The following is an 11,400-nucleotide window of genomic DNA, read 5'->3' as shown; positions in this document are numbered from 1 at the left end:
TTTAGTAACTAAATTGATATACCATTAAAAGAGAGAGGAGATTTTATAATTATTACAAATACAATACAAGCATAACCAAACTAATATATGAAATACATTCGAATAAGACTCATGTACGATGCATTTAAACCCAGAGTATTTTTGGAGAAAAAACTCAACATAGTAATTATGCATAGTGGGAATTGATTTTGAACTTGAACGTGATATAGCACTAAATTTAAAATTTATACCAATAAATAGAAATTTATAAGGTATAAAATAAAATGATTATTAAATAAATACACATATATGTAGGAATTGAATCTACACAAGTGACGTGATAAGAAGGGTAAGTAAATATAATAAATAATTAGGTAATAGAAGCTTAAGAGTTGCCTTGTATTAAAGGGTAAGTAGAGGTTTGACTAGGAAGCGAAAGGAGCCCTATGAGGGATGCCTTTTCTTCTCCTGGAATTAAAATGAGGAGGCGTGGATGCCGAAGATGTATACATTTCTTGTGGGCTTCTTTCACGCAATTCTTCATCATCTCCTTGTTGTTTTGATGCCAATCTTGTCGCCGTAATTCCTTCTCTTCTTTGTTTCATTGCTTCTTCCTCATTCTTCTTGTTGCTTCCAACCACAAAGCTCGTGTCCCCCTTTTTCCTTATTCCTACAAGCTGTATTATTTTAAACCCATAATCTATTCACCTTTTACCTATAACCCATTTCTTCTTTTTTTTTTCTTTTCAAAAATGGCAAAATTCAAATTTAAGGATTTATTTTAGATGGTTTAACCATGCCCTTATATGACTATAGTCTGGAGGAAAATTGGTGAAAATAGATGTGTTTATTAGTTAGGTGTTGGATTTCTTACTTGATGTTTTGACTCTATCAATCATGAATCGATATCATAAAAATGGAATGATATTGGTTTATCCTAATCCCATATGCACATGGCAAAAACGTGACCAACATTTGAGGGGAAAATGAGAGAAAAAATAACTCCGGTTGCCTTAAAATATGATATCTAGCAAGTTTACCATAATCCCAAATGCATATGGCAAAAATGTGAGAAAGATTTAAGGGGAAAAAATGAAAGAAAAATTATTCGGATTCAACCCCAATTGGTTCATGGGTTAATAAAGTCAACAGGTTTGAGATTCAAACTTGAACTAACCTTGCAACCCAAAGAACAGAAACGAAAGGGATCCAAAAGGCTCCTGCTACAAATTTCACACAAATAAGAAACCCCTTTGCTGCTGCTGCTGCTACTACTAATCTTTGGTTGGGGTCTCTCATTTAGGAAAAGAACTCTAGCACTGTTGATCACATATGTTTGCACTCCACTTATATCCAATACCTTTTGAATTTCCGCAACTCTTACAACATCATGATATGATGACCGTCTGATCTGCATTCATCTCATCATCTCAAGACCACAAAGATTATATACATCTGCAATGACCAAGATTATATATTATCTGTTGCAATACCTGAATTACAAGATGATCTTTGTGCCTTGAGGACCGGCAATAAAAGCAAAAGGCGTCGTCCATGCAATCAAGGCAATACATATTACATTCGTTTCGCGGTGTGTCTCGGTGTCTGGAGCAGATGGTGAAGAATGCAGTCGATAACAGTGATTCAAGCCATGGCGGTACCATCATTTCTCCCTGTAATTTCATTTTGCAGTGTAAACCATCAATGAATCCAAAAAGAAATGAAATGGGCAATTTTTTTTTTTTTTTAAAATAAGAATCAAAGTTAAGTTCTCATTACCATCATTAACAAAGACGATTAAATGCGAAGAAGAAGAAGAAGAGAGAAGGGGTTTTGAAAGAAGGTGAAAATGAAACATAAGAAACATCAATAAAACAATCCAGGATTAATTAAAAGGTAAAGGGTGGACCGAGAAAGGCACATAAAAAATGTGTAGAAGGCTTAATAGTGTAACGGTTTGGATTAAAAGATGGTAGGTTAAAGTGGGTTTTTGACCGTTGGATATGTGTGAAGGGGATAAAAAAAAATATTAAAGGTCTCTTTTTATGAGCTTACGCAATACTTTGGTTCTTCTTTGCGTCTCTTTGTAAGTGACTACAAAATTGGTGTATTGCACTTGGGCGGGTCAAGCCCCTTTATAAGAAAAACATAAAATAGTCACGGGTTAATTTGATAATTCTAAAATAAAATAAAGGTTTCTAACCCAGTTAATCCTACCTCCAAGCTATAGATGGTTTGTCAATCAAATCCTTTAATTATTAAAATCATCAATAACATGTCAAATGTTCTAAAAATAAGTAAAATGTTACCTCATAAAAATAAAGTAAAATTGAAAAAGAAAGAGTGTATGATAAATCTTTTGTAAAAGCTTCAAAAATTTCAAAATCAATATCTTTAGAATATCCTATTTTACAACATTTTTTTTTAAACTTTTCATTTCAAATTAATGTTTAAATTTATGGTTTTAGTAATGAAAAGATATTATTGATATAACTTCGATAATTTAAATATGTATTTAGAATGTTTTAAAGTTTGAAGATAAATTTAGAATAAAGGATATAATGCAAAGATATGGTGCAATTAACTCAAAATAAAATAATGGCTAGTGAATTTATTTTAAATTTTATTTGAAATACATTTTAAAAATTTTAGATGATTTCTCATTTATTATTATGAAATTTTATTCGTAAGAGTATAAAACATTAATCCATGTATTTTATTTTTAAAAAATTAAAATCTAGTATATAATTAAATTTGATAATTTTAGGATAAATTTTAAAATTATACATGAATTTCAGTCTAATATGTAATTTTATATATAAACTTTGATTTTGTGCATTTTTATACATGAAATTTTGATTTGATTCAATTCTCAAAAATTTTAACACGCTTATTCAAATACCATTATTTTATGTTTATATATTGCATATGGAAATGATTATATTTATCCCATATAAAATAAATTGATTTATTTATTTCTTCAATTGTATATGATTGAATCAAAATTAAAGTTTTAAATATACATTTTAACCACAATCAAGTTTCATGCGTATAATTGAACTAAATTAAAGTCCATGTATCAAATTACACATTGAATCAAATTTCATGTATAATTTTGAGATTTATCTTCTTTTTTTTTTATGATAAGTTAGATTTGATAATTTCAATACAATATAAAAGAAGTTAATATGTCTGTTAATCCATGTACTTTGACAAATTTTGAAATTTAGACTATGTACTTAACAAGTTAAAAATTAAGTCCTTTTCATTTTTTCTTTAATTTAAGAATCTTAGTCCAATCATTAAAATCATAACAGCATGTTTGGTTGGCTGTAATGCTAAACCATTACAGCCTTATTCAGAGGGCCCAACCTTATTACATTGTTTGGTTGGTGAATTGGCTATTACAAATTTCTATGCATTCTGACTTTATTCAAGAAAAATCACTCATTTACAATTCCTGCCTCCCCCATCAATACCAATTCAGCATTAAAAGTTTTCATCTTTACCCTTCTCATTTCTTTTTCATCTGAGCATTTTCTTCTTTTTTTATTCACCTCTGATTCCCATTTCCTTCCAACAGTCCTCTTAGCCTCCACAAATTCATCCTCAAGCTCAACAGTATCAATTTCCTCTTAGTTTTCTCGAGAAAATCCGACTTCGGTGTGAGAGGAAAGGCCTATCGATCCAACACCCAGATGTTAAATCGATGCTGAATCGAGTGAAGCAGTTCGCTGACAAGGTAAGACTTTGACCTTCTTCAATCGAAATTAAGACCCCCCATTTTCGTTAACTATCCCAGATCCCCAAGAATACTGTTTTAATCGAACCCTATTAAGCACTTACATACTATTGTCATTGATAGGTATAAGATGTGTCGAAACCATTTTCAAATCGAGTTTTGGAAAATGGGAATCGACTTTAAGAAAAATGAAAACAGGAGTCGCCACCAATCTTTTTAGGTGTGATTGGATCACCTTATAAAATGTTTTGTTTTAAAATCATTAGTTTTGGTCTACGAAATCAGAAAATGGGTTCGGGAGCCGGTTACGTACGAGGAAGGGTTAGCACCCTCGTAACGCCCAAAAATTGGTACCTAATTGATTATCAAAATGTCTTTAATGTCGAAAATTAGAAATTTTAATATGTAATCCTCTTTGAAATATTTGAAAACTTGGGTTTACTTATATCAAAGTATTGGCTTTAAGTTAGCCTTTTAGAAATCCTATCTCAAACAACAAAATGCTATATCCAAGAAGTTAGGACATATCACTTTGCGTTCCAAGACAGTCACTTATATTTTGAAATCCTTTAAAACTTAGAAGGATACTTGACTATTCGAACTTAACGAGAAAAGTTGCAACCCAATAAGTTAGGGTACTACCTTTTGAAATTTCCAAACACCAAGCATTGCCTTTATATTTTTTGAAAACTTTTGGGGCCTTATTTTTAAAAAAGATGCATGGGGACTTTTATTGTACTATAAATCATACATAGTAACATATTATTGTAGTAAATAAATAATACGTGCATTTTAACAAAATGATAGTAATAATATGAAGATCGCATTAAATGCATAAAATTATATATACATGGAAAATATTAACACTATGCATACAAAAATATATATATAGCATGTATTGAGAATGAATAAATAAAATATACAAATATACGAGGTAATAATTAAATAATGCATGATATATATAAGAAAGCCATGATTTAATAATAGTTGACATACAAATAAAAGTATAATATCAATGTACGTGTCTACAAAATATAACATATAATAATAATAACATTTAACACATACATGTTACATGCCATATAGAAATCTACCAAGGAACTAATAAAAAGAAAATGATTGATTGCTAACAAAATATGCATATAATTAAAAGTGAGATATTTCATAACAATTTTAAAATAGAATTTAATATACAAGAATAATTATAAAAGAATAATAATTATATGGTAATATATTTGGCTTGAAAGTATGTATGAGAATTCATAATATAAATTTAAAATGAAATGATATATATAATAAATAATTAATTAACTAATAATGAAATTATAGTATGAGTTAAAAATATGATTTAATAATAATAATTTATAAATTTTGAATAAAATATATATAATATAAACATAAATAATAAAATTGGTAATATGTAATATACATAATATATATATGTAAAATAATATACAAGTAAAACATAATAAATATTATATAATAAAATATATGGGAAATAATATAATAAATATATCATATAATAATGAAAATTTATACGTAAAAATAATATGTAAATGAATATATAATATATGTAAAAATATGATAATATATATATAAAAATAATAATTATGAGAGAATTAATATACAATAAACAATTATAGTATATATAAAATAACACTTATAAAATAATTTTTATGGAAGTAAAATTAAAATAAATCAAATAAAAATATATAGAATAATAAAATAAATATAGGACTAAATTTAGAGTCTTGTAAAATTATTGGGTAAATTCACAAAGCCAAAACTGAATTAAGACCCGATTCGAAGCACCCGCAAAATTAAAGGGAGTCATCGGGCAAATTGCCCTATTCCCAAAACGTAGTCGTTTCCCCTAATACTAATGTGAATCATTAAGAGGGTCTAATTGAAATAGAATAAAATGTTAATGCCAAATTTCAAAATAAATGAAACAAAATTAAAAGTATAAAAATAGCGAGAGGATCGATTGGGTAATTAACCCACTTTTCAAAAACGCGCGGATCCTCCCCTGGTAATCGGGTCAACACACGGATCCTGGGGTTACAAAACGGTGTCGTTTTGTCAAGGCTATAAAAGTCAATTTCTCAGCCTTAAAATCATTTGAAATCGTTTTTTAGAAAAAAAAAAAAAAGAATTCTCTCTGAAAGAGAGAAAGGAGAGAGAGCTCCGGGCTCTAGCCTCCGTCGGCCTCACGCTGGTCACGCGCCCACGCGCCACCCCTAGGACCACCGTACACGGTGGCTAGGGTTTAAAAACCCCTCCTTTCCCTCGTCATTTTTCAGGTAAATCCCTTCCTTTTATTTTTGTAGGCTAGATTTTGCTAGAACAGTATAAACATATATATGCTACGAAAAGAAACATGCGGTTAAATCACCTTTTCAAACTGTTTGTATCTTTCAATAACTATGTGTAAGTATGTATTTCTCGCTTTTAAAAAAATCGGTCCCCTTTACAATCGTCCTCTTGGGCTTTTATAGCCACTATTTATTACAAAAATTTAGGAAAGAAATCTTTTATATCTTGCCATATTTGCTTTGCTTGCTGCTGTGGTTCTTCTTCTTTCCTTGCAAGTGTTCGCGAAAAATCCGGTAGTGGCAAAAGCTCGACAATGGTCTACTGGTGGCGTTGATCTTGGCGTGACTTGGGGCCTAGAATCACGGTGTCGACGAAACGACAAGATTTGAAGAAGTTTGACTCTCATGTGCTTGCTTGCCAAGAGAGGGCTAGGGTTTCCAACCCTAGCCGAATGCTTTCAAAGCTTTGGGCCTCCAAGGGTCTGGGTCTGTACATTTGGGCTACGGGTTTGCTTTAGGACTTTGGATAGTAATAGTGGGCCTGTTGAGTGTAACGGGTCTGTTAGGTCTGTGTATTTGGGCTTTGTAAACAACTTTTATGGACTGTTTAAATTAAACATTTGTTATTTATTTTGGTTTTGGGTTTCAAAGCCCGGTCAAATTCGGGTTACTACAGCTGCCCCTCTTTGCTTATTGCTGTGTAACAAGAATCAAGCAAAGACTTAGAAAGACCCAATTTGACCGGCTTTAATGGAATTCAACTTGATGACTGTTTTGAGAACATTTGAGAGTCATATCTGCAATGTCCTCGATTTGTTCCTTGTAAGCACAAGGATGCCAAACCATCTTGAGTCCGTTTGAGAACATTTGAGAGTCATATCTGTAATGTCCTCGATTTGTTCCTTGTAAGCACAAGGATGCCAAACCATCTTGAGTCTATTTGAGAACATTTGAGAGTCATATCTGCAATGTCCTCGATTTGTTCCTTGTAAGCACAAGAATACCAAATTATCTTGAGTTTGTTTGAGAACATTTGAGAGTCATATCTGCAATGTCCTTGATTTGTTCTTTGTAAGCACAAGAATACCAAATCATCTTGGATCTGCTTCAGTATAAACGTCTGAAGTCTGGATCTGCTATATCTGAGAACATCTAAGAGTCAAATCTACTATGTCCTCGATTTGTTTCTTGTAAACACAAGGATGCCAAATCATCTTGGATCTGCTTCAGTATAAACATCTGAAGTCTAGATCTACTGTCTTTTGAGAATGTCTGAGAGTCAAATCTGCTATGTCCTCGATTTGTTCCTTGTAAGCACAAGGATGCCAAATCATCTTGAGTCTGTTTTGAGAACATCTGAGAGTCATATCTGCAACGTCTTCGATTTATTTCTTGTAAACACAAGAATACCAAATCATCTTGGATCTGCTTCAGTATAAACATCTGAAGTCTAGATCTGCTGTCTTCAATTTGTTCCCCATAAGCACAAGGATGCTATGCTGAAATCTTTGATCTTCATTGTCCCCTAGAGGATATGACCTGTAAGATGAGTATGTATCTATGCCTAAGTATGCTATGATTAAAATGAGTCGAATGTCCTTAACATGTTATGATGCAAAGTGCTGGGAGTATGACCCCTATCTCAGGCATTATCATTCATTCCTTCATTTTTCTTTCTTAAAATTTTATTCTGTAGGCCTTCATCCAAAGCTATGATCTACTGAGGATGTCGGTAAGAATTGAATCGTCCATTTTTTTTGGATTGGAAGAAAAAGAAATCCCTCGAGTTCCTTCATCCCTTACTTATGTGAATTTCTCGAACAATTGTCCTGTTTTAGTTTCTTGCATTATCTAGAAATTCCAAAGTAATGTGCAAAACTTCGTTTGTGAAAATATTTTAGTTCATCTATCATTATTTCAATGCAACATACTTTAAAAATATCGAGAGATGAGTAAATCTTTGAGAATAATTGGATTCGAATTGTTAATAGTACAGAGGAAATAAGTCTGATAGCATATCTTTAAGAAGAAATAGAATCTAAAGATAGCAAACAGGATAAAAAAATCAGATGCTCTAAATATTACCGCTTGAGCCTCCACACATTAGTTCCCCGAAGCCTTTCTTGAGTTCGACATGTGTTTAAAAGATCCACAGTACTTTGTTGATGCTCCAATGTACACTGTGTCTCACTCTGTTAAGTCAAATAAGGTTGCTGTGTGCCCTTCAAAACTTGAGCTGCCCTTTCGGGTTTTCAACTCAAAATCCCTTTGGTCTCAAGGTGCCCTTTGTGGGTTTTCACACTGGCCTCTCCGTTTTTTTTTTTTTTTTAAATTCAAGGCGCCCTTTTTGGGTTTTCACCTTGGATTCTTTTCTCTTTTAGACAAAGTACTTTTTGACTGAGTTTGAGTTCACCGGATTGGGTAGGCTCTTTCCATCCATTTCTGTCAAAATCAATGCACCACCAGAAAAAGCCTTCTTCACGACGTATGGCCCCTCCCAATTTGGCATCCATTTTCCTCTAAAGTCCTTCTGAATGGGAAGGATTTTCTTTAGCACAAGGTCCCCCTCATGGAATTCCCTTGGACGAACCTTTTATCATAAGCTCGCATCATACGCTTCGGTACATCGACCATGTCGGATAGCCTTCACCTCTTTTCCTCAATCAAGTTTAGTGGTCATATCGAGTGAACCCATTCACTTCATCCAACCTTATTTCGTTAAAATTCGAGAGAAGGTATTTCCATTTCAATAGGTAAAACTGCTTCCATCCCGTAAATTAACGAGAACGGAGTTGCCCCGGTAGAAGTTCTAACAGATGTCCGATATGCCAAGAGTGCAAACGGTAGCTTTTCATACCACCTATAAGTCTCAGTCATCTTTCCCACGACCTTCTTAATGTTCTTATTGGCAGCCTCCACTGCCCCATTCATCTTTGGACGATAGGGTGAAGAGTTGTGATGCTTGATTTTGAACTGGTCGCAAACCTCTGCTATCGTTTTGTTGTTCAAATTCAATGCATTATCGGATATGATTCTCTCAGGCATTCCATACCGACAAATGATTTCCTTCTTCAAAAATCGACTTACAGCTGTCTTAGTAACATTTGCGTACGAAGCAGCCTCTACCTATTTTGTAAAGTAGTCAATAACTACGAAAATAAACCGATGTCCATTCGAAGCTTTCGGCGATATCCAATGACATCCATGCCCCACATGGAAAATGGCCATGGAGACGTCATGACATGTAAAGGTGAGGGTGGTACATGTATTTTGCCCCCATAAATCTGACACTTATGGCATTTTTTGGCATAATTGATACAGTCTCTTTCCATAGTGGCCCAGTAATAGCCAAACCTCATGATTTGTCTTGCCATCGTGAATCCATTTGCATGCGTACCACATACACCTTCATGGACCTCTTCTAGAATTAGCTTGGCCTCCACAGCATCGACACATCTCAAAAGTACTTGGTCTTTCCTTCTCTTATACAGAACATCCCCGTCCAAAACATAGTCACAAGCTAATCTTCTCAGGGTTCGTTTGTCATTTTCGGATGCCTGTGCTGGATATTTACGATCTCTTACATATCGCAATATATCCAGATACCAAGGATTATCATCCTTTTCTTCCTCTTCAAGGTTACAACAGCTAGCTGGAAATTCATAGATACTCATTTGAATTGGTCTCATCTCTTCCTCCTTGTTTGCCTTAATCATTGAAGCCAAGGTTGCTAAAGCATCTGCCATCTGATTTTCATCTCGTGGGAGATAGTTGAAGGTGATGTCATCGAACTCTCTTAGTAACCCCAAAACTACCATTCGATAATTGATCAACTTAGGGTCTCTTGTCTCCCATTCACCTCTTAGCTGATAGATTACCAACGCAGAATCTCCATATACTTCTAGGGTTTTTATGCCTCTTTCTATGGCCGCTTGGAGCCCCATGATGCATGCTTCGTATTCATCCATATTATTTGTACAGTCAAAATCCAACTTGCATGAGAACGGGTAATGTTGACCATTCGAGGATACCAAGACTGCCCCAATTCCATTTCCGACTGCATTAGAAGCCCCATCAAAATTTGACTTCCATGGAGAATCTTCAGTTGTTGCTATACACATTAACTCCTCATTTGGAAAATCAAAGTTCAATGGCTCATAATCTTCCAAAGCTCTACTGGCCAAGAAGTCTGCCACAGCACTTCCTTTGATAGCCTTTTGACTTACATAGACTATATCAAACTCTGAAAGCAAAATTTGCCATTTCGCCATTCTTCCATTTAAAGCCGTTGATTCTATCATGTATTTTAATGGATCTAATTTTGAGATGAGCCAAGTTGTATGGTATAGCATGTACTGCCTCAATCTCCGTGTGGTCCAAATCAACGCACAGCACAGCTTTTCGATTGACGAATATCTCATTTCATAGTCAGTGAATTTCTTGCTGAGATAATAAATTGCCTTTTCCTTTTTTCTTGACTCGTCATGCTGACCAAGCACACATCCCATAGAATTGCTGAACACTGACAAGTATAGTATTAACGGTTTATCTGGATTAGGAGGAGATAACACTAGAGCATTCAACAAATATTGTTTGACTTTTTCAAAAGCATTCTGGCATTCTTCATCCCAAACACCTTGATTGTGCTTTCTGAGGAGACGAAAGATAGGATCACATTTCTCAGTCAGTTGTGAAATGAATCGACCAATGTAATTCAACCTTCCTAGGAATCCTCGAACTTCTTTTTGAGTGCGTGGTAGAGGCAACTCTCGTATGGCTCTGACTTTGTCTGAGTCAACTTCAATTCCCTTTTCACTGACTACGAAGCCTAACAACTTCCCCGATCTGACTCCAAAGGTGCACTTTGCTGGATTGAGCTTCAACTGAAATTTCCTTAATCTTAAGAACAATCCTCTCAAGACCTCAATGTGTTCCTTTTCTGTTCGCGACTTGGCAATCATATCATCAACGTATACCTCAATATCCTTATGCATCATGTCGTGAAATAAGTTTACCATGGCTCGTTGGTATGTTGCCCCTGCGTTCTTCAACCCAAATGGCATTACTTTATAACAAAAGGTGCCCCACAATGTTATGAAAGTAGTTTTATCCATATCCTCTGGATGCATCTTTATCTGATTGTATCCTGAGAAACCGTCCATGAAGGAGAACAACGAATATCCTGCCGTGTTGTCTACTAAAGTGTCGATGTGTGGCAGAGGAAAATTATCCTTTGGGCTTGCTTTGTTTAGATCTCTATAATCAATGCACATTCGTACCTTCCCGTCTTTCTTAGGGACTGGTACAATATTAGCTACCCATTCCGAGTACTTTACTTCCTGCAGAAATCCTGTATCAAACTGC

General features: G+C 34.1%; 1 protein-coding gene across 1 annotated transcript; it reads right to left on the bottom strand.

Moving 5' to 3' along the window:
• Positions 1-223: 223 nt before the first annotated feature.
• LOC108485385 (protein RGF1 INDUCIBLE TRANSCRIPTION FACTOR 1-like) lies at positions 224-2,080 on the bottom strand. The gene is made up of 4 exons (XM_017789221.2): positions 1,759-2,080; positions 1,473-1,652; positions 1,157-1,390; positions 224-656 (listed from the first exon to the last, which is right to left on the bottom strand). The coding sequence occupies exons 1-4, from the start codon at positions 1,762-1,764 to the stop codon at positions 405-407; spliced, it is 672 nt and encodes a 223-aa protein (XP_017644710.1). The 5' UTR covers positions 1,765-2,080; the 3' UTR covers positions 224-404.
• Between the last annotated feature and the right edge of the window lie 9,320 nt (positions 2,081-11,400).

Source organism: Gossypium arboreum, chromosome 7 (assembly GCF_025698485.1).
Source record: "Gossypium arboreum isolate Shixiya-1 chromosome 7, ASM2569848v2, whole genome shotgun sequence".
Classification (NCBI taxonomy): Eukaryota; Viridiplantae; Streptophyta; class Magnoliopsida; order Malvales; family Malvaceae; genus Gossypium; species Gossypium arboreum.
Note: the sequence above shows the minus strand (reverse complement) of the source record. Positions and strands in the feature narration are given on the sequence as shown.